Source organism: Ammospiza nelsoni, chromosome 10, assembly GCF_027579445.1.
Source record: "Ammospiza nelsoni isolate bAmmNel1 chromosome 10, bAmmNel1.pri, whole genome shotgun sequence".
Taxonomy (NCBI): Eukaryota; Metazoa; Chordata; class Aves; order Passeriformes; family Passerellidae; genus Ammospiza; species Ammospiza nelsoni.
In genome coordinates, this window is record NC_080642.1 from 9085612 (window position 1) to 9112372 (window position 26761).

General features: G+C 61.2%; 5 protein-coding genes across 6 annotated transcripts in view; 1 reads left to right on the plus strand and 4 right to left on the minus strand.

Annotated features, from left to right (window-relative positions):
- Positions 1-554: 554 nt before the first annotated feature.
- ECEL1 (endothelin converting enzyme like 1) lies at positions 555-8833 on the plus strand. Of its 2 annotated transcripts, none has more exons than XM_059479428.1 (17): positions 555-1298; positions 3116-3184; positions 3340-3450; positions 3979-4071; positions 4292-4416; positions 4837-5059; positions 5193-5291; positions 5389-5463; positions 5897-6000; positions 6212-6270; positions 6421-6472; positions 6581-6648; positions 6755-6879; positions 7129-7194; positions 7407-7502; positions 7894-7970; positions 8208-8833. In XM_059479428.1, exons 1-17 carry the CDS (start codon positions 555-557, stop codon positions 8305-8307), a joined length of 2286 nt encoding a protein of 761 aa, XP_059335411.1. In that variant the 3' UTR covers positions 8308-8833. The 2 variants fall into 2 exon arrangements, with proteins under 2 accessions (XP_059335411.1, XP_059335412.1); XM_059479429.1 differs by having other exon boundaries at positions 5897-5994.
- Positions 8834-9678: 845 nt separating this feature from the next.
- On the minus strand, positions 9679-12307 carry LOC132077486 (intestinal-type alkaline phosphatase-like). Its single transcript, XM_059479244.1, has 9 exons — positions 12244-12307; positions 11593-11709; positions 11366-11481; positions 10970-11144; positions 10671-10843; positions 10448-10582; positions 10287-10359; positions 10071-10203; positions 9679-9958 (listed from the first exon to the last, which is right to left on the minus strand). The coding sequence occupies exons 1-9, from the start codon at positions 12305-12307 to the stop codon at positions 9679-9681; spliced, it is 1266 nt and encodes a 421-aa protein (XP_059335227.1).
- A 3762-nt stretch (positions 12308-16069) lies between these two features.
- LOC132077658 (intestinal-type alkaline phosphatase-like) lies at positions 16070-19205 on the minus strand. The gene is made up of 11 exons (XM_059479482.1): positions 19142-19205; positions 18491-18607; positions 18264-18379; positions 17878-18052; positions 17561-17733; positions 17338-17472; positions 17177-17249; positions 16961-17093; positions 16655-16848; positions 16421-16531; positions 16070-16332 (listed from the first exon to the last, which is right to left on the minus strand). Exons 1-11 carry the CDS (start codon positions 19203-19205, stop codon positions 16070-16072), a joined length of 1554 nt encoding a protein of 517 aa, XP_059335465.1.
- Positions 19206-19938: 733 nt separating this feature from the next.
- On the minus strand, positions 19939-23336 carry LOC132077659 (intestinal-type alkaline phosphatase-like). Its single transcript, XM_059479483.1, has 11 exons — positions 23111-23336; positions 22470-22586; positions 22191-22306; positions 21942-22116; positions 21670-21842; positions 21465-21599; positions 21316-21385; positions 21065-21203; positions 20763-20971; positions 20504-20620; positions 19939-20225 (listed from the first exon to the last, which is right to left on the minus strand). Exons 1-11 carry the CDS (start codon positions 23334-23336, stop codon positions 19939-19941), a joined length of 1764 nt encoding a protein of 587 aa, XP_059335466.1.
- A 1241-nt stretch (positions 23337-24577) lies between these two features.
- Positions 24578-26761, minus strand: part of DIS3L2 (DIS3 like 3'-5' exoribonuclease 2) — a 180499-nt gene continuing 178315 nt past the window's right edge. The window contains exon 22 of the mRNA XM_059479223.1: positions 24578-25104. Within this exon, the coding sequence (XP_059335206.1) occupies positions 25006-25104 (99 nt within the window). The 3' untranslated portion in view covers positions 24578-25005. The remainder of the gene's footprint in view (positions 25105-26761) is intronic.

Consider the following 26761-nt stretch of genomic DNA (forward strand, 5'->3'; position numbering starts at 1 on the left):
CATCCATACCCCACCCAGAGAGACTGGCAGCCTTCTGCTCCCCCTTGTTGCGAAGGGTTCTCATGGTGCTGAGTTTGGGTTCATGGAACACCTTGGACATCCACCCATCATGGGTGCTCTGGCTGGAGCACTGTGTGGGTGTGGAGGGTCTGAGATTAGCTGTGCCAGAGACTGAAATCTGCCATCATGCAGGTGTCCTGCATGCAGATGACCTGCCCTGTCACCAAAGGAACTGGCAGAGAGGACAGCCATGGGTAGAGGTGCCACCAAGCTCCTGGCGCTATGGACAATCTCAGTGCCAGCAGTGGGGCACACATGGGGATGGATATACAGGCAGCAATGACGACAAGAAGTAACCCCCCTACCCTTGCTCCTCCCAATCCCCCCCCATCCATCTCCTCTGCCTTTTCCAGGAGCTTCCTTACTCACCCGGACATCACCAGTTCCCCGTGGCAGGCACGGCTCCGGCATGAACTGTGGGCTGCCTGAGCCTGCCCTCTGCCTGCCCTGAGCCCCTGCACCAGCGCTGCTGGCGGGGAGCCCCATCCCCGGCCATGGAGAAGACCTACTCGCTGACAGCGCACTACGATGAGTTTCAGGAGGTGAAGTACGTGAGCAAGTACCAGAGCGGGACGCTGCCCAACGGCTTCGCGCTCCAGCTGGGCGCAGGTGCCAAGAAGCGCCGTGGGGGGCTGCCCCGCTGGAGCCGCCGGGAGGTCTGCCTGCTCTCCGGGCTGGTCTTCGCTGCGGGGCTCTGCGTCATCTTGACGTGCATGTTGGTCCTCAAGTACCTGGCGACCGAAGGGGACAGCTACTGCCTGGAGGGGTGCCAGGAGAAGAAGGCCTTCCTGAGGGCATCCCGCTTCCTAAGTGCCAACATGGATGCTACCATCGACCCCTGCCAGGACTTCTACTCGTTCGCCTGTGGCGGCTGGCTCCGGCGGCACGGCATCCCCGAGGATAAGCTGGTGTACGGCACCATCGGGGCCATCGCCGAGCAGAACGAGGCCAAGCTGCGGGCGCTGCTGAGCCGGCCCGTGCGGCGCCGGGCCCGCGCCTCGGCAGAGAGGAAGGTCAAGGAGTTCTTCCGCTCGTGCCTGGACCGGGCCGAGATCGATCGGCTCGGGCCCCGGCCCATGCTGGAGGTCATCGGGGAGTGCGGTGGCTGGGACGCCCCTCCGGAGCGCAGGGACATCAACGAGCTGCTCTACAAGACACAGGGCGTCTACAGTGCTGCCGTGCTCTTCTCCCTCACCGTCAGCCTGGACGAGAGGAACACCTCCCGCTACGTCATCCGGGTGAGGGCACCGTGCCCCTGCGGCTGCCCCTGCCCCGGGCACCCAGCAGTGCCGCTGACACCTGGCGGTGTCACTGTCCTTGCTGCAGAGGCACCTGCGCAGGGGCTGGGCTTGGCTGCAGCAGGTGGCTGGGGTGGGGACCCCTCTTGTCCCTGGGACCCTCCTGTCTTTCCAGCATGGGACCCCTGTGTCAGGGGCACCTCCAGGACAGGGTTGAGGACATGGGCAGAGGCATGCATGGAGTGAGGCAGTGACACCTGCCTGGGTGCTGAGGACAGCCCAGAGGGCACCAGGGTCTGCAGAGTGCTGGCAGCCAAGCCCTCACCTTGGCATTGTGGCTGCCACTTGTGCACGGGGACAAGCCCCAGACAGAGGCAGGGGGATGCCCACCAATCCCCCAGCACTGTGCCAGGGCATTTTCCCATGGCTTTCTCAGTCTTTCCCATCCCTGCCAGACCATGTCACTCACCCTGAGGTGCCACCAGAGTACAGGTGGGCTTTGTCTGGCTAGCCAGGTCTCCTGGTGGGTGTGGGGATGCAGTGGTGGGCATGGAGGGAGCACAGCAGTGGCACAGCAGGGATGCCGTGGTGGGCTCGGTGATGGGCACGGAGGTGGGCATAGCAGGGAAAGAGTGAGCACGGGTGGGCGTGGTGGGGACGAGGTGGTGGTGATGGCGAGGGCAGTGGGGGGACACAGCGGTGGAGCCGAGCCGCCCCGTTCCCTGTGAGGTAGTGGGGCTGTGGGATGTGAGTGTGAGTGGGTGTGCGGGGCAGGGCGGCTCGCTGCCGGCTCCGGCCGCGCGTGTGCAACACTAGAGGGAGCGTCGGTCACAGGGAAAGGATGGGAGGCTGAGCGGGACCGGGAGTGCGCGGGGTGGGATACCGGGGTGAGGGGGCAGATGGGTGTGACAGCCAGGGCTAAGGGTATCGGGGGTGTGATTGCGGTGGGTGTGCGATGGGTGTGAGTGGACAGGGTGGACAGGGTGTATGGGGGCTGGGGGGTGTGTGGGGGCTGCAGGTTTCAGCGCCCATCCAGGAAAGCAAAGGGGGCAGGGGGGATGAGAAAGATGGGGAGGAAGGCTGGAGGTGCCCGTGGGTGCGCGGGCAGTGCTGTGGCTGTGTGATGGGAGGGGGGCTGGTGCAGTGAGCTGGGGGGAGCTGAGCCAGAGAGAGAGAAGGAAGGAGTGCACGTGTGTGTGTGTGTGTGTGTGTGCGCGTGTGTGCATGGAGCAGGGGTAAAACAGAAAAATGGATGTTGCTTGTGTAGGCATGTGAACATCCATAGGTGTGTGTCCAGAGGGGTGAGTTACCTGTGTGCTTGTGTGTGTGAGTGTGCAGGCACGTGCAAGTGTGCTCAGGTGTGTGTTTGGCTTGGAGGCTGTGCCTGTGGTTGCAGCCCAGCAGGGCTGTGTGAGAAGAGCGAGGGTGTCCATGCAGCTTGCCATGCAGGCTGCAGCACAGCAGTGGGGCTGCCCATGGGGCAGGTGGGGGACACCAGGGAGCAGGGACGGGGCAGAGAGTGCTGGCAGCATAGGGCAGGCTGTGGGGCAACCCATGTGCCAGTCAGGCCATGGAGCAGGGGCCTGCTCTGTGCCCAGCACTCCCAGCCTGTTGCATGCTGCCTGCTGCAGCTCCAGCAGCCTCCAGCAGGAGGGAAACTGAGGCAGGGACGTGCCCATTCCTGGGGCTGCTCCAGCACACTGCCATCCTTGGCTCCAGGGACACCAGGGCCATTCTGTGATATGGGGAAGGTGAGGGGAGCCTGGCCCTGCACAGGGCCCTCCCTCTGCTCACCCAGTGCTCATCTCTTGCCACAGATCGACCAGGACGGGCTGACCCTGCCCGAACGGACCCTCTACCTGGGGCAGGATGAGGAGAGCGAGAAGGTGAGGGGGGCACAATGGCGGCCTAGGGACAGCAGGAGAGGGAGCAGCAGCCAGCATGGCTGGCAGACAGAGGGCACCCAGTGCCAGCAGTGCTGGGGAATGGGGTGCCACAGGACAGTGGGGGGTGGCCCTGAGCATCCCTTCCCTCTGAACAGATCCTGGCCGCATACCGAGTGTTCATGGAGCGACTGCTCACCCTCCTGGGGGCTGAGAACGTGGAGCAGAAAGCCCAGGAGATCCTGCAGCTGGAGCAGCACCTCGCCAATGTGAGACGGATACATGCCATGAGCCTTGGGGTGCCCTTGTCCAGCCCTTGGACATCCCAGTCACAGATTTTGGGGGACATCCATATCTGCTTCTGAGCAATCTCATTCCAATCCCTCCATGGGGACTTCCTCTCCCAGCCCTTGGGTACCTTCAGACCTAGAACTTGGGGATCTCATCCTCTTGACGACCTCATGGCAGAGCTTCAGGCACCCAGTCCCACATCCTGAGAACCCTCAGTCCCAGCCCTACTCCTTGTGAGGCCACTCTGGGCCCTTGTAGACTCCACATACAGGTCTTAGGGACCTTAGTCTGGACTATGGAGGAATGTGTGTGCCCATTCCTCAGATAACCCAGTTCCTTGGCACCTTCTGACTAGCCCTCAGGGTCCCTCTGGCAGCAGAGGGTTCCTGGGGCAGGGAGTGGGAAGGATATGGGTCAGTACCCACATTAGCGATGCCCAGAGCACTATCCCTGTGTCACCCCAAGGGGGGCAGTGGGGTGGTGACAGCCATGCCCACCCTGTGTAGATCACGGTGTCCGAGTACGACGACGTGCGCAGGGATGTTGGCAGCATGTACCACAAAGTGACCCTGGCCGAGCTGCAGCGCATCACTCCCACGGTGAGTGCCCCCGGTGCCAGCCTGCTCCCATCTGCCTGTGCCCCACACTTGTGCTCGTCCCCCTCCTCCATGCCCTTAATGCCCACCACCTGTCCCTGTCAAATCCATCTGAGGATAATGCACTCCTCTGGTGGGAGGCTGGAAAGGCTGAAGGGGGTCCCCTTCAGGGTGGCATGGAGTGGGGGTCCCCATGCCCCCCTGACAGTGCCTGCCCTGGTAGCTCAAGTGGAAGCGCTTGCTGGATCGCATCTTCCATGACAGCTTCTCGGAGGAGGAGGAGGTGGTGCTGCTGGCCAATGACTACATGCACAAGGTGTCCAACCTCATCCGTGTGACACCCAGCAGGTGAGGGGGGCTGGCACCCCCTGTGCCCCTGGCACCTTTCCCAGCCTGGCAGGGGGCACAGGACAGCTGTGCCTGGAACCTCCCACCATCACCCTCCTCCTGGTGCGGGAAGGCCGTGCTGGGCACAGGAAATCTGGGAAAGCTTGTGGGAAAGGCTCTGTTGTGAGCCCCACAGCATCCTGGTCGTGCCTGGACACCTGCTGAGCCACCCCCGCCAGAGGTCACCAGACTCATGGCACCTCAGGGAGGGACGTGGTGCCGGCCTGTCCCTGTGCCCCACCAGCCATGGCCCCTGTGTCCCCGATCAGGGGTGTCCCCAAGCAGAGATGTCCCCGAGCAGGGGTGTCCCCATCCTGGCACATGCTCCCACTGTCCCTGTGCCTGGGGACATGCTGAGGGCCGCCCCTGTCCCTGTCCCAGGATCCTTCACAACTACATGCTGTGGCGCATCGTGGTGGTGCTGAGCGAGCACCTCTCCACCCCCTTCCGTGATGCCATCCACGAGCTCTCCAAGGAGATGGAGGGCAATGAGAAGCAGCTGGAGCCGGGTAAGATCTGCCTGAGCCAGGCTAACAAGCACTTTGGAATGGCCCTGGGAGCTCTCTTCGTTGAGGAGCACTTCTCCTCTGCCAGCAAAGCCAAGGTAGGTGATGCTGCCTATGGGCGGAAGCCACCCCGATCTCCCATCACCTTGCCAGAGTGCCCACTGCCAAGGGCTGTCTGGCCGGTGGTGGATGGTGGGGATGCCATGCCAGCACCATGGTGACCCACCATAGGTGCAGCAGCTGGTGGAGGACATCAAATACATCCTTGACCAGCGCCTGGATGAGTTGGATTGGATGGACGAGGAGACACGGAGAGCAGCCAGGGCCAAGGTAGTGGCCCCTAGCATGCACTTGTGTCTTTGGCCCCATCACCAGCACAGAGGCACACAGGATAGGGGCCTGAATACACCACTGATTTTGCCCACAGCTCCGGTACATGATGGTGATGATTGGGTACCCTGATTTCCTCCTGAAGCCAGAGGCCATCGACAAGGAATATGAGGCAAGGGATAGCCTGGGAGCATGTGAGGACATGGGCACATGGTGGGGGAAGATGGTCCCCACATCTGCATCAGGCTCTGTGGAGATGCCACCTCAAAACAAGCCCCCTCCTGGTGCTCACTGCTGGCAGGGTGCCCCACACTGGCAGTGCCATACAGTCCCTGGAGTCTGGGATGGTGCTTCCTTCCCCACATTGCAGCTCCCAGAGCTCAGCCCCATCCTTGGCAAGGACTGGGGGTGCCAGCGTGGCCCAGGGACCTCCCAGAGCTGGCAGAGAAGCAGCTGCCCCTGTGGGCACCCAGCATGGGACATGAGAACACACTTGTGACATTTCCACACAGTCACCAAGGCTCACAGGGGTGGGAGGACACCACAGGCCTGCCCTCCACACTCTTGGGGCTGGCATGTCCTCTGATGTGGCTGTGTCCCCCCAGTTTGAGGTGAATGAGAAGACCTACTTCAAGAACATCCTCAACAGCATCGCCTTTGGCATCAGGCTCTCAGTGAAGAAGATCCGGCAGGAGGTGGATAAGTCCGCGTGGGTATCCCCTTGTCCTGGGGGGACATGGAGGGGCCCAGCATGGTGCTAGCAGCGTCCCCTGTTCCCATGCCCGGATGCAGCCCACAGGCTGTAGGCAGAAGGGCACAGGGATGCCAGGAGTGCCCCCCTGTTCCCCAGCAGTGCAGAGGGATGGCACTTCCATGTGCTTCAGTGTTGTGCAGCCCAGCACTGCTGTCTCTCCTTGCAGGTGGCTGCTGCCTCCCCAGGCACTGAACGCCTACTACCTGCCCAACAAGAACCAGATGGGTGAGCACTGTCTGCCCTTGATCTGCCCCCAGGGGGGAGTGGGGAGGATCTGGGATGGGGACAAGGCCCAGGGTCCCGTGGTGCTGGGTGATGCTGTGGGTGGGTACAGGGCAGGGTGACACCAACTGCAATGTTCTCCTGTGTCCCCAGTGTTCCCTGCTGGCATCCTGCAGCCCACGCTCTACGACCCCGAGTTCCCGCAGTGAGTGTGGGGCTGGGGGATGGCTAGGCATTGCCATGTCATGGGGTCACCCCCATCTCTGCCAGCATGGTGCTCTCCATCCTCTCACCTCTGTTCCCCATCCAACAGGTCGCTGAACTATGGTGGGATTGGTACCATTATTGGGCACGAGCTGACCCATGGCTACGATGACTGGGGTGAGTGTCCCTCCTGTATCCTGCCCGGATGTGAGGATGGGCTGGGGCAGCCAGGCAGGACGCCTGGGTCCCTTGGGACTCCTGGAGGTGGCGGTTGCCTTGGCAGGGGGACAGTATGACCGGCACGGGAACCTGGTGCACTGGTGGACGGAGAGGTCGTACAGCAAGTTCCTGAAGAAGGCGCAGTGCATCGTCAACCTCTATGACAACTTCACTGTCTACAACCAGAGGGTGAGACCCCCTATCCTGCCAGGCGATGGCCAGCAGGGCACAGCTGCCCCATGGTGGGGTCTCTGCTGCCCCATCACTTAGGGCTGGGTGCCTGCAGGAGAACTGACTCTGCCCTGCCCAGCTCTGAGACCAGCAATTCATCACCCTAAGCCTGGAAATTCCTCAGGGCATTTGGGGAGTTCTCATCCCCTCGGTGCCAGCATGGGGATGGGGACACCTCGGTTGATGCTGTCACTTCTCCTTTGGCAGGTGAATGGCAAACACACACTGGGGGAGAACATCGCTGACATGGGGGGGCTCAAACTCGCCTACTACGTGAGTGTCCCCCCACCCTGGGTGTCACAGCCATGGGCATCTGCTTTTGCCATCCCTGTTGATGGGGAGGAGATGCCCCAAACTCTCCTTACAACCTGCAGCAAGGGGTGGTCAGGATCCTGACTGCTGCTTGCTGGGGGCTTGGGGCTGGGTCCAGGGTGGGTTTGTGGGAGTACCCAGGCCATGGTATCCAGGCATCCCTTGTTCTCCAGGCCTACCAGAAGTGGGTGAGGGAGCATGGCCCCGAGCACCCCCTGCACCACATGAAATACACACACGACCAGCTCTTCTTCATCGCCTTTGCCCAGGTGAGCCCCTGTCCTCCTCACATGTAACAGCTATTGGGGCAGGAGGGTCACCTTGTGTGGGGCCAGTAGCCCAAAGGGATGAGGAGAGAGCCTTGTGGAACACATGGCCAATGGCCAGGAGCTGGGCTCAGCTGCATCAGCAGGTCCTGGGCTCAGGGTAGAGAGCTCAGCCCTGAAGGAGCACCCCCAGAGACCCTACAATAACAGACATGACTCCATGCTCTCCCAGCCCACCATGTACACAGGCTCCTGGGAAACCCTACACTAACAAATTCAATCAGGGCATCACTGCCCTCAGTCCCTAGCAGCCAGAAGGGCCACGGTGTCCTGGTGGTTGCCAGGACCCAGGGTGCCCCGTGTGGTTTGTCCATGGAACTTTTGTCCCCTGCAGAACTGGTGCATCAAGCGGAGATCCCAGTCCATCTACCTGCAGGTGCTGACAGACAAGCACGCCCCGGAGCACTACAGGTACTGGGTGCTCCCAAAATGGGGGTTTGGGGGCATGGTGGGTGCCAGCCTTCCCCACAGATGTCAGTGCTGCGCAAAGTGGGATGAGCACCCTTTGGAGTGCTGGTGCCAGCAGATTTTGGGTGATATCCCTGGGGCAGGGGTGGGGTTCTGCTGGGGCGAGCACGTGCTGTGAGTGGGGTGTGAGGCAGCAGTGCAGGGGGTGCCCAGCTCTGAGGTCCTCTCCTTTCCTGGCAGGGTCCTGGGCAGTGTCTCACAATTTGAGGAGTTTGGACGGGTCTTCCACTGCCCCAAGAACTCACCCATGAACCCAGTGCACAAGTGCTCAGTGTGGTGAGGCTGATCCCCTTCAGCAGGCTGGGACCCTCCATCCCCTCCCCTACCCAAGCGACATATTGTGCCTACTCCCCAAATTCCCATCTCCCTTCTGATTCTCCAGATAAAGGGGGCACCCTCGGGTGTCACGGGGGTCACCCCAAAGGCAGGCAGCTGCCATAGGGCTGTAGGCAGCAGAGACAATTGGGCTGGGCAGCTTCCTCCTGCCCATCCCTCTCCCATCCACTGCCCTGTTCTGTGAGGGATCCTCATTGCCCATGGAGGAACAAGGGCACACCCAGGCACACCTGTACCCCATTTTGTGTTCACCCAGCCCAAACCCTTCACCCAGGCCTACCACATCCATCCCAGCATCAGTCAAGGAAGGTGGAGAACTTCACTGTCTCCAAGGGTCTGCCCCATGCCAAAAGCCTCCCCTGCACGGTGCCCTCCCCATGCCAGCCCCCTGTCCACGCACCAGCCCTGCCCGGGGGGGCACAGCGGCGCAGCCGGGCCAGGCGATGCCGGCCTGCCTGGGAGCGCAGGCACACGGACACTGCTGTATTTTCCGCTGCTGTTTCTGGTCAATAAAGCGCTGGATATGCTGGGTGGCTGCCAGGGGCCATGGCCAGGGGATGGGAGCAGTGGGCAGCACCCCCAGCCCTGCCCACATGGCACAGGCACCCCCACTCCATGAACACGCCTGTCCCACCAGAGTCACACTGCGTGTTTATTTAAGCCCCCACTGCCCGGGATTCAATGTCCCCATGGCTGCTGCGTCCAGAGCAGCGATGCTTCAGAAAGCTGCCTGCAGGTGCCACACCGTGGGGAGGGAGGGGAACGTGAGTGTGTCCCGTGGGGTGCGCTAGGGACACGGCATCAGCGGAAGAGGGGCAGAAGGAGGGCAGGCAGGAGCAGGGCCAGGGGGCTGCCGCGGATGCCGGGGCTGGAGTTCCGCTGGCGGCAGTCAGTGTAGGGCTCGATGCAGGCGGCGTAGGCCATGGCATGGGCTACATAGGTCTGCTCCTGCACTCCGTGGAACAGGTGGGCCATGGGGCCCTTGGCTAGGATGGCCACGTCCTCACCGCCATGGGTCTCTGAACCCAGTGGCACAGCTGCCTGTGGCAGGTATTCATACTGCACTGTGGAGGGGAGAGAAGAAGGTGAGGGGGGGCAATGATGGCCTCCAGTTCCACCCCACCACCCAAGCCATGGCATCTGTGTCCTCACTGGCTGTTTCTGGGTCCACGTTAGGCCGTATACCGCCGGGATATCCTGGCCCATTCCCGTAGAGGATCGATGTGTAGTTCTTCCCATCAGTAGTTTTCTTTTGGCCCAGAGCTGGGGAAGGGGCAATGGAGGAGGAAGATGAGGAGGAGAAGAAGGAGGAGGATCATCCAAGGAACACCCATATCACCCCTCTGGCCACAGTCAGGGTGGCACAGGGCTGGCAGTACCCAGGAAAGGGCACGGCCCTACCAAAGATGGAGGAGCCACGCAGGGTGTAGCCCCCGAAGGCGAAGACGTGTGAGTGGTCAGCAGTGATGACGGTGAGGGTGTCATCCTCGTCTGTCATGGTGCCTGCCCGCTCGATGGCCCAGTCAAACTCCACTGCCTCCGTCAGTGCCTTGTGGGCTGCACCATCATGGTGGCCGTGGTCGATTCTGCCACCTGCAGATGGGCACACACGATGGGCTGGGGACCAACAGCAGCACGCACAACTCATATACCCACACCCTACAGCCCCCTGTCACTGGCCCCAGGGACAGGAGCCCCAACTTATCTTCCACAAAGAGGTAGAAGCCATTGGGGTTCCTGCTCAGGATGGTGATGGCTGCCTCTGTCATCTCGGTGAGTGACGGGTCCAGGGTGGTGTTACGCACCAGGTTGTACTTTGTGTCCGCGGGTTCAAAGAGACCTGTGAGGGAATGTGTTGGGGACAGCATCAGTGCCTGAGTGTCCCAGCGCCTCTTGGGTCCTGGCACAGGGGTCATTTGTTACCCATCAAATAATTCACGTTGGGGTCGGCAGCAGCTGCCAGCATCTCTGTCCTGTTCCAGACATAGCGGGCGCCCTGTGGGCAAATCCCCCGAGGGGTCAGTGGGTGCCTGTCCCTGTGCCAGGGCCAGTGGGCAGAGGAGCGTCCCTGACGCGTCACGCACCGGCCGCGCCTGCAGCCACATGTCGATGAGGTTGTTGCCATCCTCGCGTATCCCATTCTGGCTGCTGTCGGCGGGGTACTCAGGGTCCGGTGTCCCCACGGGGGTCATGTATTTCCGACCACCACCCAGGATCACCTGGAGGGGACGAGGTGGACAAAATGTTGTTAGTGGGGGTGCCCTGAGAGGGGTCTGTCCCTGCTCTCCTCCTGCGTGCGGCGCTCACGTTGATGTCGACGTTGTGGACCAGCTGCCAGGCGATGTCCTTGCAGCCCTGCTGCCGCGCCTCCTGGGGCATGCTGGCATCTGCGTACCACTCCCGGTTCACCACGTGTGCGTAGGTTCCCGAGGGTGATGCGTGCTGCACCCGCGTCGTGGTCACGATGCCCACTGCCTTCCCTGCCAAACCCCGCTCATCAGGCCCCACCAAGGACCCCAACACAGAGTCCCCACCACCGAGGGAAGCCCCCAGTGTGGCACCCCTTGTTCCCCCAGGGCTCTCCCGAGCTCTGCATCCCCTGTTACCAGCTCTGCGGGCTCGCTCCATCACTGAGATCACCTCGTTGCCGAACGTAGTGCTGCACTGTGAGTGGCGGGCGGCTGCGCTCACCCCTATGGTCTGGTAGTTGCCCTTCACCCCACAGAGATAGGCTGTGGCTGTCCCTGCACTGTCAGGGACCTGCCTGTCCACATTGTAGGTCTGCCAAAGATAGAGGGACTCAGGGCAGGGGTCCACAGTGGGGTGTCCCCCCAGCAACCTGTGCCACACTCATTCACTCACCCATAAATACATTTGGCATGGGGAGGTACCCCATACACAACATACGTGCAGCTCTGGGCTGCCAGCAGCCCCATGCCAGGGAAAACCTGGCCCCATGCCCAGGATCACCATGGCCCCATGCCCGGCATGATTGAATTTACCTTAGAAAGAGCCACGTAGGGAAAAGCATCCAGAGCAAGAGGGGTCTCAGGGCCGAGCTTCCCTCGCTGCTGTGCCTTGAGGATGCGGGTGGCTGTGATGGTGGGGATCCCAAATCCTGGGCAGAGAGAGGGTCCTGGTCACCCTCGGGACCAGGTGCCCTGCACACATCCCACTCAACAGAGTACTGGCCATGTCAGCCTGCTTGCTGGGGTGCAGCTGGACTCACCATCCCCAAGGAAAATGATGAGGTTTTTGGCTTTGTGTATCCTCGGCTGGAGTTCTAAGGAGGCATCAATGGCTGCAGCTGCCTGCTTGTACCAGAAGGATGGATTCTCCTCCTCCGCTGGGACAGTGCAAACACCCATCAGTCCCAGCACAACAGCACCTGCATCCCTGGGGCATCCCTGAGGGGTACCCAGAGCCCAGGGATACTTGTTCCCTGAGCACTCCCATGCTGGGGCTTCCTCTCACATGCACCAGGTGGTTTGGGGCTGTTTGGGGTGGGGAGAGACCGTGCAGGCTTGCACTGACTGCCTGGCCCTAGGGTCCTGGGGCAAGGAACAAGGGGGAACAGCAAAACCAGACATGATGGGGAGTTATCTGGTGAGGGGGACAGAGCCAAACCCATGGTAGGGAGCGGTGATAAGAGGATACAGGCGCTTCCCCCAGACCAGCCCCCAGCACAGAAGCAAGTGAAAATCTGGGGGAAAAGTGGTGCCCAAGAAGGGCAGGGGTGACAAAGCCCCATTGATTCTTGTTCAGCTGGGCAGCCCCAGCTCCCCTCCCCAGGCCCTCCTTGTGGCCAGCCTGGCTGACACCCTGCTTCCCTGGGCACCCACCGCAGCCAGCCGGGCCCCAACCCCGTCCTTGTGCCCACCTGGAATGACAGCGGTGCCGAGCCCTGCGCAGAGGCAGAGGCTGAGGGATGCCAGGAGCTGCATGCTGAGATCTGACAGGCCAACACTGCTGGCAGTGTCTGTAAATCCAACAGCTGTGGGAGGGACTTTGGACAGGGATCAGCCCTAGCAGGGTGTGTGGAGGTGTGTGTCACCACATCTCTGCCGAGTGCAAAGGCCGCGGCCTGGGCTCGTGTCACCTCCTTGGCACAAGGCCCTGTGCCTGCTGGGCACACATGGGCTTGGGGCACAGGCAGATGCAGGGACAAGAGGAAGTGCGGTGACAGCATTAAATCCTGCCCTGGGCACCCTGGCTGTGGTGCCAGGCAGGGCCACGCCCTGTCCCAGGCCGCCGTGGGCAGCTCTCAGCTGGGATAACGGTGGGGATGGGGAGCACCTGGGGTCACTCGTGCACTGAGCACCCTGCTCTCTTCCCAGGCTTTCATGGGCAATAAATCCATGGATGTGGACTACAACTCTGCTCCTTGCTCAGCCCTAGATAGGAATGTACCAACCCTTGTGTACAGTGCTCCAACCAGGCAAAGCTGGGCAGGACATTGCCTCTCCTCACCCGCATTTCATCACCTCCTGCACCCCAGTGCCTGCAGTGCTGGTGCAAGGGTAGAGCCAGGAGGCACAGCCAGCTGGGGAGGCAGGCACAGGGCAGCACCTCAGGAGGTGACGGCCCCTGAGAACTTTTGCAGGGCAGATGGAGACAAGCAACCCGTGTTTATTGCATCCCTTGGTCCTGCCCACAGTGGGACTCAGCCAGAGCCTCTCAGCCCCTCCCTGTGAGGGCAGCCATGCAGAGGGCCAGGAGGGCCAGCAGGGGCTGTGGGGAGCACCGTGGGCCATGGGAGGCCCTTCGGGCTGCCCTGCACCCGGGCTCTGTGGCATAGGGCTCGAGGCAGGCGGCGTAGGCCATGGCGTGGGCGATGTAGTGCTGCTCCTGCACCCCGTGGAACAGGTGGGCCATGGGGCCCTGGGCCAGCACCACCACGTCTTCCCCACTGTGAGACTCTGTCTCCAGGCGTAAAATTGATGTTGCTTGTGTAGGCATGTGAACATCCATAGGTGTGTGTCCAGAGGGGTGAGTTACCTGTGTGCTTGTGTGTGTGAGTGTGCAGGCACGTGCAAGTGTGCTCAGGTGTGTGTTTGGCTTGGAGGCTGTGCCTGTGGTTGCAGCCCAGCAGGGCTGTGTGAGAAGAGCGAGGGTGTCCATGCAGCTCGCCATGCAGGCTGCAGCACAGCAGTGGGGCTGCCCATGGGGCAGGTGGGGGACACCAGGGAGCAGGGACGGGGCAGAGAGTGCTGGCAGCATAGGGCAGGCTGTGGGGCAACCCATGTGCCAGTCAGGCCATGGAGCAGGGGCCTGCTCTGTGCCCAGCACTCCCAGCCTGTTGCATGCTGCCTGCTGCAGCTCCAGCAGCCTCCAGCAGGAGGGAAACTGAGGCAGGGACGTGCCCATTCCTGGGGCTGCTCCAGCACACTGCCATCCTTGGCTCCAGGGACACCAGGGCCATTCTGTGATATGGGGAAGGTGAGGGGAGCCTGGCCCTGCACAGGGCCCTCCCTCTGCTCACCCAGTGCTCATCTCTCGCCCCAGATCGACCAGGACGGGCTGACCCTGCCCGAACGGACCCTCTACCTGGGGCAGGATGAGGAGAGCGAGAAGGTGAGGGGGGCACAATGGCGGCCTGGGGACAGCAGGAGAGGGAGCAGCAGCCAGCATGGCTGGCAGACAGAGGGCACCCAGTGCCAGCAGTGCTGGGGAATGGGGTGCCACAGGACAGTGGGGGGTGGCCCTGAGCATCCCTTCCTTGCTGGTCCTGGCTGAAAAGGATGGAGGGGGTCTCCTTCAGGGTGGCATGGAGTGGGGGTCCCCATGCCCCCCTGACAGTGCCTGCCCTGGTAGCTCAAGTGGAAGCGCTTGCTGGATCGCATCTTCCATGACAGCTTCTTGGAGGAGGAGGAGGTGGTGCTGCTGGCCAATGACTACATGCACAAGGTGTCCAACCTCATCCGTGTGACACCCAGCAGGTGAGGGGGGCTGGCACCCCCTGTGCCCCTGGCACCTTTCCCAGCCTGGCAGGGGGCACAGGACAGCTGTGCCTGGAACCTCCCACCATCACCCTCCTCCTGGTGCGGGAAGGCCGTGCTGGGCACAGGAAATCTGGGAAAGCTTGTGGGAAAGGCTCTGTTGTGAGCCCCACAGCATCCTGGTCGTGCCTGGACACCTGCTGAGCCACCCCCGCCAGAGGTCACCAGACTCATGGCACCTCAGGGAGGGACGTGGTGCCGGCCTGTCCCTGTGCCCCACCAGCCATGGCCCCTGTGTCCCCGATCAGGGGTGTCCCCAAGCAGAGATGTCCCCGAGCAGGGGTGTCCCCATCCTGGCACATGCTCCCACTGTCCCTGTGCCTGGGGACATGCTGAGGGCCGCCCCTGTCCCTGTCCCAGGATCCTTCACAACTACATGCTGTGGCGCATCGTGGTGGTGCTGAGCGAGCACCTCTCCACCCCCTTCCGTGATGCCATCCACGAGCTCTCCAAGGAGATGGAGGGCAATGAGAAGCAGCTGGAGCCGGGTAAGATCTGCCTGAGCCAGGCTAACAAGCACTTTGGAATGGCCCTGGGAGCTCTCTTCACTGACATGGGGGCGCTCAAACTCGCCTACTACGTGAGTGTCCCCCCACCCTGGGTGTCACAGCCATGGGCAGCTGCTTTTGCCATCCCTGTTGATGGGGAGGAGATGCCCCAAACTCTCCTTACAACCTGCAGCAAGGGGTGGTCAGGATCCTGACTGCTGCTTGCTGGGGGCTTGGGGCTGGGTCCAGGGTGGGTTTGTGGGAGTACCCAGGCCATGGTATCCAGGCATCCCTTGTTCTCCAGGCTTACCAGAAGTGGGTGAGGGAGCATGGCCCCGAGCACCCCCTGCACCACATGAAATACACACACGACCAGCTCTTCTTCATCGCCTTTGCCCAGGTGAGCCCCTGTCCTCCTCACATGTAACAGCTATTGGGGCAGGAGGGTCACCTTGTGTGGGGCCAGTAGCCCAAAGGGATGAGGAGAGAGCCTTGTGGAACACATGGCCAATGGCCAGGAGCTGGGCTCAGCTGCATCATCAGGTCCTGAGCTCAGGGTAGAGAGCTCAGCCCTGAAGTATCACTCCACACTCTCCTGTTGTTCCCGTGGACCCTACAATAATAAATGAGTGTGTCCCTCATGACTTCCAGAGCATCAGAGTGAAAAACACACTCAATCCCAAAATTCTAGGAAAAGCTGCAGCCAGGCAGCTTACAGTCAAGGCAGGTGGAGGACTTCACAGTCTCCAAGGGGCTGCCTCATGCCAAAAGCTTCCACTGCACGGTGCCCTCCCCATGCCAGCCCCCTGTCCACGCACCAGCCCTGCCCGGGGGGGCACAGCGGCGCAGCCGGGCCAGGCGATGCCGGCCTGCCTGGGAGCGCAGGCACACGGACACTGCTGTATTTTCCGCTGCTGTTTCTGGTCAATAAAGCGCTGGATATGCTGGGTGGCTGCCAGGGGCCATGGCCAGGGGATGGGAGCAGTGGGCAGCACCCCCAGCCCTGCCCACATGGCACAGGCACCCCCACTCCATGAACACGCCTGTCCCACCAGAGTCACACTGCGTGTTTATTTAAGCCCCCACTGCCCGGGATTCAATGTCCCCATGGCTGCTGCGTCCAGAGCAGCGATGCTTCAGAAAGCTGCCTGCAGGTGCCACACCGTGGGGAGGGAGGGGAACGTGAGTGTGTCCCGTGGGGTGCGCTAGGGACACGGCATCAGCGGAAGAGGGGCAGAAGGAGGGCAGGCAGGAGCAGGGCCAGGGGGCTGCCGCGGATGCCGGGGCTGGAGTTCCGCTGGCGGCAGTCAGTGTAGGGCTCGATGCAGGCGGCGTAGGCCATGGCATGGGCTACATAGGTCTGCTCCTGCACTCCGTGGAAGAGGTGGGCCATGGGGCCCTTGGCTAGGATGGCCACGTCCTCACCGCCATGGGTCTCTGACTCCAGTGGCACAGCTGCCTGTGGCTGGTAATCGAAGTGCACTGTGGAGGGGAGAGAAGGAGGTGAGGGGGGGCAATGATGGCCCCCAGACCCACCCCACCACCCAAGCCATGGCCTCTGTGTCCTTACTGGCTGTTTCTGGGTCCACGTTGGGCCGGTCAGGGCCAGGGTATCCTGGCCCATTCCCGTAGAGGATCGATGTGTAGTTCTTCATGTCACTGGCTTTCGTAGGCGCCAGACCTGGAGAAGGGGCAATGGAGGAGAAGAAGGAGGAGGATCATCCAAGGAACACCCATATCACCCCTCTGGCCACAGTCAGGGTGGCACAGGGCTGGCAGTACCCAGGACAGGGGAAAGCCCCACCGAAGATGGAGGAGCCACGCAGGGTGTAGCCCCCAAAGGTGAAGACGTGTGAGTGGTCAGCGGTGACGACGGTGAGGGTGTCATTCTCGTCTGTCATGGTGCCTGCCCGCTCGATGGCCCAGTCAAACTCCACTGCCTCCGTCAGTGCCTTGTGGGGTGAACCTTCGTGGTGGCCACGGTCGATTCTGCCACCTGCAGATGGGCACACACGATGGGCTGGGGACCAACAGCAGCACACACAACTCATATACCCACACCCTACAGCCCCCTGTCACTGGCCCCAGGGACAGGAGCCCCAACTTATCTTCCACAAAGAGGTAGAAGCCATTGGGGTTCCTGCTCAGGATGGTGATGGCTGCCTCTGTCATCTCGGTGAGTGACGGGTCCATGGTGGTGTTACGCACCAGGTTGTACTTTGTGTCCACGGGTTCAAAGAGACCTGTGAGGGAATGTGTTGGGGACAGCATCAGTGCCTGAGTGTCCCAGCGCCTCTTGGGTCCTGGCACAGGGGTCATTTGTTACCCATCAAATAATTCACGTTGGGGTCGGCAGCAGCTGCCAGCATCTCTGTCCTGTTCCAGACATAGCGGGCGCCCTGTGGGCAAATCCCCCGAGGGGTCAGTGGGTGCCTGTCCCTGTGCCAGGGCCAGTGGGCAGAGGAGCGTCCCTGACGCGTCACGCACCGGCCGCGCCTGCAGCCACATGTCGATGAGGTTGTTGCCATCCTCGCGTATCCCATTCTGGCTGCTGTCGGCGGGGTACTCAGGGTCCGGTGTCCCCACGGGGGTCATGTATTTCCGACCACCACCCAGGATCACCTGGAGGGGACGAGGTGGACAAAGTGTTGTTAGTGGGGGTGCCCTGAGAGGGGTCTGTCCCTGCTCTCCTCCTGCGTGCGGCGCTCACGTTGATGTCGACGTTGTGGACCAGCTGCCAGGCGATGTCCTTGCAGCCCTGCTGCCGCGCCTCCTGGGGCATGCTGGCATCTGCGTACCAGTTCCTGTCCACCACGTGTGCGTAGGTTCCCGAGGGTGATGCGTGCTGCACCCGCGTCGTGGTCACAATGCCCACTGCCTTCCCTGCCAAACCCTGCTCATCAGGGCCCACCGAGGGCAACACAGGGTCCCACCACTAAGCTATGGGATCCCCACTGCAGGGGAAAGCCCCCGGTGTGGCACCCCTTGTTCCCCCAGGGCTCCCTCCAGCCCTGCATCCCCCGTTACCAGCTCTGCGGGCTCGCTCCATCACTGAGATCACCTCGTTGCCAAATGTGGTGCTGCACTCGCCGTAGCGGGCGGCCGCGCTCACCCCTATGGTCTTGTAGTTGCCCTTCACCCCACAGAGATAGGCTGTGCCTGTCCCCGCGCTGTCAGGGACATGTCTGTCCACATTGTAGGTCTGCCAAGGATAGAGGGAGGGGTCTCCAGTAGGGTGTCCTAGCAGCACCCCCTGCCACACTCCTTCACTCACACATGAACACATGTGGGATGGGGAGGGATCCCAAACACAACATACGTGCAGCTCTGGGCTGCCAGGGCAGCACATATGGGATAACCATGGTCCCATGCCCAGGATCACAACGCCCCATTTCCAGCATGCTGGAATTTACCTTAGACAGAGCCATGTAGGGGAAAGCATCCAGAGCAAGAGGGGTCTCAGGGCCGAGCTTCCCCTTCTGCTGCCCCTTAAGGATGCGGGTGGCTGTGATGGTGGAGACCCCGAATCCTGGGAAGAGAGAGGGTCCTGGTCACCCTCGGGACCAGGTGCCCTGCACACATCCCACTCAACAGAGTACTGGCCATGTCAGCCTGCTTGCTGGGGTGCAGCTGGACTCACCATCCCCAAGGAAAATGATGAGGTTTTTGGCTTTGTGTATCCTCGGCTGGAGTTCTAAGGAGGCATCAATGGCTGCAGCTGCCTGCTTGTACCAGAAGGATGGATTCTCCTCCTCCGCTGGGACAGTGCAAACACCCATCAGTCCCAGCACAACAGCACCTGCATCCCTGGGGCATCCCTGAGGGGTACCCAGAGCCCAGGGATACTTGTTCCCTGAGCACTCCCATGCTGGGGCTTCCTCTCACATGCACCAGGTGGTTTGGGGCTGTTTGGGGTGGGGAGAGACCGTGCAGGCTTGCACTGACTGCCTGGCCCTAGGGTCCTGGGGCAAGGAACAAGGGGGAACAGCAAAACCAGACATGATGGGGAGTTATCTGGTGAGGGGGACAGAGCCAAACCCATGGTAGGGAGCGGTGATAAGAGGATACAGGCGCTTCCCCCAGACCAGCCCCCAGCACAGAAGCAAGTGAAAATCTGGGGGAAAAGTGGTGCCCAAGAAGGGCAGGGGTGACAAAGCCCCATTGATTCTTGTTCAGCTGGGCAGCCCCAGCTCCCCTCCCCAGGCCCTCCTTGTGGCCAGCCTGGCTGACACCCTGCTTCCCTGGGCACCCACCGCAGCCAGCCGGGCCCCAACCCCGTCCTTGTGCCCACCTGGAATGACAGCGGTGCCGAGCCCTGCGCAGAGGCAGAGGCTGAGGGATGCCAGGAGCTGCATGCTGAGATCTGACAGGCCAACACTGCTGGCAGTGTCTGTAAATCCAACAGCTGTGGGAGGGACTTTGGACAGGGATCAGCCCTAGCAGGGTGTGTGGAGGTGTGTGTCACCACATCTCTGCCGAGTGCAAAGGCCGCGGCCTGGGCTCGTGTCACCTCCTTGGCACAAGGCCCTGTGCCTGCTGGGCACACATGGGCTTGGGGCACAGGCAGATGCAGGGACAAGAGGAAGTGCGGTGACAGCATTAAATCCTGCCCTGGGCACCCTGGCTGTGGTGCCAGGCAGGGCCACGCCCTGTCCCAGGCCGCCGTGGGCAGCTCTCAGCTGGGATAACGGTGGGGATGGGGAGCACCTGGGGTCACTCGTGCACTGAGCACCCTGCTCTCTTCCCAGGCTTTCATGGGCAATAAATCCATGGATGTGGACTACAACTCTGCTCCTTGCTCAGCCCTAGATAGGAATGTACCAACCCTTGTGTACAGTGCTCCAACCAGGCAAAGCTGGGCAGGACATTGCCTCTCCTCACCCGCATTTCATCACCTCCTGCACCCCAGTGCCTGCAGTGCTGGTGCAAGGGTAGAGCCAGGAGGCACAGCCAGCTGGGGAGGCAGGCACAGGGCAGCACCTCAGGAGGTGACGGCCACTGAGAACTTTTGCAGGGCAGATGGAGACAAGCAACCCGTGTTTATTGCATCCCTTGGTCCTGCCCACAGTGGGACTCAGCCAGAGCCTCTCAGCCCCTCCCTGTGAGGGCAGCCATGCAGAGGGCCAGGAGGGCCAGCAGGGGCTGTGGGGAGCACCGTGGGCCATGGGAGGCCCTTCGGGCTGCCCTGCACCCGGGCTCTGTGGCATAGGGCTCGAGGCAGGCGGCGTAGGCCATGGCGTGGGCGATGTAGTGCTGCTCCTGCACCCCGTGGAACAGGTGGGCCATGGGGCCCTGGGCCAGCACCACCACGTCTTCCCCACTGTGAGTCTCTGTCTCCAGGGGAACAGCTGCCTGCTGTCTGTAGTCCTTGTCCTCTGCCAGGGGAAGAGGAGAAATGAGGCTGGGGTCTGTCTTGCTGACATGTCACAGGGCTGGGGGACAGCTCCCATCACTCCTGCACCAGCCTGATTTCTGTAGTGGGGTGACTCCTGAGCCTCACAGTGGCACCAGGACTCTGTGTGGCATCCATGGCCATGCCAGTGTGATACTGTCCCCAGCCAGTCTGTGCCTCCACCCAATCCCCCCATCAGACTCACTGGGAATCTGTCCCCAGCCACCCCATGGCTCTGCCACCTCCCCAGCAGACTGGTACCTGCAGCAGGGAGGCTGGCAGCTGGACGGGCCCCATCACGGATGCTGTAGCCAGGACCGTTGCCATAGAGGATGCTGGTGTAGGCTCGCTTGTCCTTGGCTTTCTTGGGGGCCAGCCCTGGCACAGGGAAGGACATTGTCACCCCCTGTCCCAGCTGCGTACCCCTCCCCAGCTCCCTGCCTGGGCAAGCTCAACCTCCCTTTGGAGCAACAGGGTGAGGTGGAAAGAGGGATGCTCACTGCCCCTCTCCAGGACCCACCAAAGATGGAGTTGCCTCGTGGTGTGCTGCCCCCAAAAGTGAAGACATGGGAGTGATCGGCCGTCACCACGGTCAGGGTGTCAGCAGGGGACGTGAGCTCTCCTGCCCGTGCCACCGCCCGGTCCAGCATCACGGCCTCCATGAGCGCCTGCTTGGCTCGGCCACTGTGGTGGCCATGATCAATTCTGCCACCTGCACAAGGAATGTGGCTGTCACCCTCTCCCTGGTCCCCTTGCATGGCCACCTACTCCCAGGACCTACATCCCACCTCAGCCCCAGCCACACTGCCCGCCTGGAGCTACTCATCTTCCACAAAGAGGAAGAAGCCCTTGGGGTTCCTGCGCAGGATGCGGATGGCCTTTTCCGTCATCTCCACGATGGAGGGGTCTGTGGATGTGTTGCGGTTCAGCTCATACTTCATGTCCTTGGGCTCGAAAAGGCCTGGGGGAGGAGGGTGAGGGGGTCCATGCCGGGGCTGCTTTGTGCCTCTGCTGACATGTCCAGAGAGGGGAGGAGGAAGCATTGCCACTGGTGCAGCCAGTGATGCTCCTACCCATAAGGTGGCTCACAGAGTCGTCTTTGACCGCATCCAGGCCCTTCTTGTCCCAGACATAGTGGGCACCCTGCCAGCGAGAGCAGAACCAGTGCCAATGACACACACCCTGTGCCCAGGGTTCCATCTCCTCTTCCCCCACACACTACCTGCTTGGCACTCAGCCACTCAGCAATCAAGTCCCGACCGTCCTTCCTGGTGCCATTTTGATCCGGGTCCTCTGGATACTCGGGGTCCGGAGTGTGCCTGGGGGTCATGTACATCCTCCCGCCGCCCAGGATCACCTGTGGGGAGCTCAGCAGACCCTCCCAGTGTTCCATGGCCCCTCCCTCCCGCTCCCGTTCCCCAGCTCACGTTGATGTCAGTGTTGTGGACCAGCTGGAAGGCGATGTCCTTGCAGCCGTCCTGCAGGGCCTCCCTGGGCATGTTGGCATCAGCGTACCAGCTACGGCTGGCCGAGTGCGCATAGGCTGCCCCGGGGGACGCGTGCTGCACCCGCGTGGTCGTCACGATGCCCACAGACTTGCCTGCAGCGTGGCCAAGGGTTTACAGGGAGCCCATCCAGCCCTGCATGGCACTGGATGGCCATGCCCGGCTTTCCAACAGGGTTTCCTGCTGTCCCATACCCGCCAGCCTGGCCCGGTGCAGGACAGAGTCCACCTCGTTGCCAAAGGTGGTGTGGCATTTCCCATAGACGGCTGCCCCGCTCAGGCCCAGGGTCTTGGCGTTGGCCTTCACCCCACAGAGGTAGGCGGTGCCCGTGCCAGCGCTGTCGGGCACCTGCCGGTCGATGGTGTAGGTCTGGAAGCAAGATGGGTGCAGTGGGGTTTCAAGCAGGGGCAGCAGGAGTGTCCCCCCAGCCCTGCCCCACTCACCTTGGCCAGGGCCACGTGGGGAAAGGTCTCCATGGCCAAGACGCTCTCCTCGCCCGAGCCACCGGCCAGCTGCCCCTTGTAGATCCGAGCTGCTGACATGGTGGACAGCCCCATGCCTGTGGGCATGTCTGAATCACTGGGGGGCAGCGGGCCGGACCAGGGACAGCCCTGCCCTCCCCAGGCACTGCCTGAGGGCTTGCCCCAGCCCCATCTTCTCATCAGCCACATCCCCTGGCTGCTGGGGAGCCGCAGGGCCTGGCAGTGACCCGGGGCACTCACCGTCACCCATGAAGAGGATGATGTTTTTGGCCCGCTGTGCTGCTGGCTGCAAGGCCAGAGCCAACTCCAGCCTCCTCCTGGCACCTTTATTCCAGTAGCCCGGGGTCTTCTCAGCATCTGGAGGTGAGAGCAGAGCTGGGAGCCTCCAGGTGCACCCCTGGGATGTCCAGCATGCTCATCTCTACCCAAGGTGAATTTAGCTGCTGTAAGCCCACCCCATGGAGGACCAGGAAGCCCCAGGAGATCAGCATGACTTTTACAGACCAGCATTGCTCATAAACTACCTGCAGAAAGGAAACTGAGGCACAGTTTGGCAGGGAAGTCGCTTGTACCTCTTGGCAGAGTGGATGAGGAGCCTGAGGATCAGCCACAGCAAGTGTGCAATGGTGGGGTAACCACGGCTGGCTGTGGCTATTGGGCCACTTATCCAAAGTCAGGAATGGGGGTTGGGAGCAGCAGGGACAGGGCAGGGGGGGAGCAGAGCCTGCTCTGGGGGGAAGCTGAGACAAACCCATTCAAAGGTAGTGGTATCAGAGCACCCTGAGTGGCAGTGAGGGTTCCCATTTGCTGGCATCCCAAGGGGAGGTGACATGGTCCCTGGAGATTCCCAAGGAAGTGACACCAGCCCCAGCATCCCCCACCAGAGGTTCTTACCCCACTGTCCCACACGTGTCCTATCACCAGAGGCTGCAGTGGCGACCTGGGCGAGGAGGTAGAGGAGAAGGCAGAGGAGAAGGCACGTTCCAGAGGAAAGCGGCCGCCCCATGCTGCCCACCGCGGCTCCTCCTGGAATGCTGCCTTAGTCCAGGCCCAGGGACAGCCCTTTATGGCTCGTCCCCGTCCCGTGAGATGATGAGCTGATAACATTCACCGGCTATCTCCCAGCCCTCTCAGGGCCCTCCCAATGCCAGCGCCCCACCCTGGGGCCATCCCTGCCCCCACCAGCAAGGCAGGAGCTCCAGCCTGTCCCTGAGGACCAGGGCACCTCTGGGCCCCAGCTCCCATGGGGGCGGCTGCTGGGGGACCCTGGGGAGTGGGAGGGAGAGCACAGGGCAAAGGGCTGTTTTTGCAGACAGGCTGAGCTGGGCCAGGCTGGATTTGTCTGGTTTCTCCTGAGACAAACCCGAGGAGGGGGACACTGGGCTGAGGGGTAGGGAGTGGACATATTGGCTTTGGTGTCAGTGTTCTCTGGTCCCCACTCCCAGCAGAATTACACGCTGCCTACCAGCTCCTGGGACAGCTGGTGCCTGACATGCTGGTGCCCTGGGGCAGCCCATGCCAGCACACTGCACAGTGGGGTACTGCTGTGGGCAGGAACAGCCCCTGCCACCAGCATCAGGTGACATCCACCCGTGATTGCACCAGGCCATCTGGAAGGACACTGCATGAGCACAAGTCCTGGGGACTACAGGTGTCACTGATGGCTTCACCAGCTCCTAGGAAGTGTGCAGTGCCCAGCCCTGATCCCCCATCCTGACCCAGGCAGTTGAGGTTTGGCCAGCTCCTGGCTCCTGCAGATGGCTGACGTGCTGGTGCTGGCCATGGCTGTCACCACAGCAGAGGGATGCAGGGCACCCTTCCTGCCTGGCACAATGGATCCATTCCTTCTTGCCAGATGTCAATCCCTTCACCAGCCACTGCTTTGGATGATGTGGAGGCTGCCAGAACAACCCACGCCCCCAACACATGCTCAGAGTGTGGGTGGGGGACATGGGGACAGAGCAGGCAGAGGTGGCTGGAGATGGCAGAGGTTAGTTGGTCAGTGAGGCACTGGATGCAAGGACATGGTGCCATAGCACCCCTGAGCAGGGTTAGGCTCGAGGCCAAGGTGTGAGGGACTGGAGCAGACACACAGGAACTCCTGGTGAAGTCAGAGGGACTGAGGGAATACCTGCAGGATCAGGAGCTGGGAACACCTGCCCTGATCTCACATCTTCTGGCCAAGCATATCTGAGGCTGGGACAGGCAGTGAGGCCAAATTCCATAACGCCTGGGAAGTGGCAGGCATGGGAAGGCAGGGGGCTGCCCAGAGGTGAATTACTGCTGGGAACATGGAGGGCACAAAATAAAACCTGCACGAGCTCCACACACAGCTGCTGACCCGGCTTTTATTACATGACACACAACCCTGCAAGAAACCCTCCTGCACGGCCCCATAGCTGCATCCCCCTGTGTCCACATCCCACCTGGGATGGTGGAGCCAGCCCCTCTCTGCTCCTGGGGACACATATCCCCTCTGTCAGCCCTCACCACGGGCACTGAAGCTGCAGATGGACACCACTGCCTTAAAAAAAAACATTAAGAAAGCATCATGCTAAAAATACCCAAGAGTAGAAATGTTCTGCCTGGGGCAGGCTCAAGCCCTGAGCCCTGCTCCCAGGTGGAGTTAAAATCCAAACCAGAAATAAAACCACAATGGTTTTAAAACTCAAAACCCCAAAGTCCTTGTGGGTCCCTTCTGCCTCCAGCAGGTGCTGGAGCAGGGCCTGGGAGGTGAAGGAGCATCAGCAGTGGGGAGCACACAGAGCCAGGGCTCTCACTTGTCCAAGCTTGGCCTCTTGAGCAGGGCAGTGTACTTGAGGGGGCCACCATCTGCCGTCAGCACCACCTCCACCAGCGTGAAAATGGTGATCACCTTTATCAGGGGAGAGAAAGAGAGAAAAGAGGGTTTTCAGGCAGCCTGGAATCACACCAAGATTTGCTTAAAGCTGCGTTGGCTTTTGCTGCCTCCATCAGTGCACCCATGAGGAACCAAGAATTAGGGCAGGATGGATTCAGACAGCTCTGCTGGGGTCCAGGATGCTCCTAGGGCTGGAGACAGCATCCTCAAGGGCAACACCACGAACTCTGACACCACTCAGGGCATCCAAGCCAACCTGAATGAGCCTCCCAAAACATCCTCACTTATCCCAGCATGATCATGCCCCACTCTTGCTCTCTACACAGTCTGGGAAGAATTGTGGGCATTTGTGTCCTTGGCTTTGGGTCCCAATCTCCCCTCAAGGCCACCCGTGCCTCCCCTCTCCAGCCACAGAATCACATCACCCCTTAATGGAGCTTGGCCAAGAGCCAAGGCTGAGCTGTGCTGAGAAGGGTTTCCACATGACTTGAGCATTTCATCAGCATCCCACAAGGAAGGAACAATGTGCCTGTGCTCCCACAGGGAGAGGAGACCCAGGAAGGGAGCACAATAGATAAGAGAGATGCAAGGGAACGCAGACCCCAGAAAATCAATCCCTCCTGTTCAGGAACTGCACTGCTGCTGCCCTCTCCCCGCTCCTCCGAGCCCAGCTCTTCCTGTGATTGATGGATTGGAAAGTATTGATCTGGTCTGTCCTTGAGGCACAGTTAAGGGGCTGGCTGGGACATTGGGAAGGGCTGTCCTGGGGTCATGCACAGGCATTTGGGGACTTTGCTTGCTGGAGCCTGTTCCCTGTGCTGTAGCAGGGCTCACTGGGGCCATCTGCTCAGGGCTGGCCCCACCAGAAGCAGGCTCAGAGCTACTGGTGTAACCTTGTCCAACCCTTCCCAGCTCATCCAGCACCAGCTGCTCCAGATTGATCATTCAGACAAGGAAAATCTCATTGAGACTTAAATGTACCAAAGTGGCCAATGAGGAGCAACCTGCAGGAAAATCCTATCACAACTGGCTGCCAGAGAGCTGTGAATTACTGAGCATCAGCTCCCGCCCGCCCCAGCTAGCTGCAGTGCAGGGGCTGGTGTTCAGGGGAAAGCCCCCACATATGGGGGAGTCAAAGGGGGAGAATCAGGATCCTCCCTTGCAATCCTGCATTATCCCTTTGCTGAACTGCTGTGAAACAGCACAATTTCACATCAAATCCTCTGAGTCTTAGATCCACTTCTTACTCCACCCCTGAGTGATGTCCACTGAGGCCCTGGTCATCTCGTGGAGATCAGAGAGAAATGGGGGCAACATCTGCTCTCTATAGCAGGGCCAAACAAACAGCCAGACCCCAGCACACCTCCTCACTTACAGCCTTCCCTGATGCTCCCACTGCCTGGCCAGGCTCAGCTAAACCAGGAAGCAGAGACCAAGGGCTGGGGCCAGCTGGGGAGCTGGGGCGCTGTGGGGTGTCCAGGTGACATCTACCAGAGTTCAGCATGGCTTACAGGAATCTGGCTCATCCCAGGGCTAGAGATTTATAAACTCAAGGATATGCTGGCTTGGAGGGCAGCTCAGAGTCTGATCCCATGGGAGAGCTCCAGTGTTTTCTTAGGAGGTGTGGAAGGTTTGTGGAGGAGTTTCCTCTACCAACTGTTTTCTTAACCAA

What these genes read in the sequence shown, in the direction of transcription:
- LOC132077486 (XM_059479244.1), bottom strand. Translation starts at nt 12,307, where the DNA reads ATGCAGCTCCTGGCATCCCTCAGCCTCTGCCTCTGCGCAGGGCTCGGC. An exon ending in CATCATTTTCCTTGGGGATG is followed by an intron (nt 11,482 to 11,592) that starts GTGAGTCCAGCT and finishes CTCTCTGCCCAG; the next exon opens with GATTTGGGATCCCCACCATC. An exon ending in CCTACGTGGCTCTTTCTAAG is followed by an intron (nt 11,145 to 11,365) that starts GTAAATTCAATC and finishes TATCTTTGGCAG; the next exon opens with ACCTACAATGTGGACAGGCA.
- LOC132077659 (XM_059479483.1), bottom strand. Translation starts at nt 23,336, where the DNA reads ATGTTATCAGCTCATCATCTCACGGGACGGGGACGAGCCATAAAGGGC. An exon ending in CCCACGTGGCCCTGGCCAAG is followed by an intron (nt 22,117 to 22,190) that starts GTGAGTGGGGCA and finishes TCTTGCTTCCAG; the next exon opens with ACCTACACCATCGACCGGCA. An exon ending in GCACCGGGCCAGGCTGGCGG is followed by an intron (nt 21,843 to 21,941) that starts GTATGGGACAGC and finishes GCCACGCTGCAG; the next exon opens with GCAAGTCTGTGGGCATCGTG.
- ECEL1 (XM_059479428.1), top strand. Translation starts at nt 555, where the DNA reads ATGGAGAAGACCTACTCGCTGACAGCGCACTACGATGAGTTTCAGGAG. An exon ending in CAGGAGGTGGATAAGTCCGC is followed by an intron (nt 6,001 to 6,211) that starts GTGGGTATCCCC and finishes CTCTCCTTGCAG; the next exon opens with GTGGCTGCTGCCTCCCCAGG. An exon ending in TCACTGTCTACAACCAGAGG is followed by an intron (nt 6,880 to 7,128) that starts GTGAGACCCCCT and finishes CTCCTTTGGCAG; the next exon opens with GTGAATGGCAAACACACACT.
- LOC132077658 (XM_059479482.1), bottom strand. Translation starts at nt 19,205, where the DNA reads ATGCAGCTCCTGGCATCCCTCAGCCTCTGCCTCTGCGCAGGGCTCGGC. An exon ending in TGTGGCTGCAGGCGCGGCCG is followed by an intron (nt 17,250 to 17,337) that starts GTGCGTGACGCG and finishes ATTTGCCCACAG; the next exon opens with GGCGCCCGCTATGTCTGGAA. An exon ending in CGTGGACCCAGAAACAGCCA is followed by an intron (nt 16,333 to 16,420) that starts GTAAGGACACAG and finishes TCCCCTCCACAG; the next exon opens with TGCACTTCGATTACCAGCCA.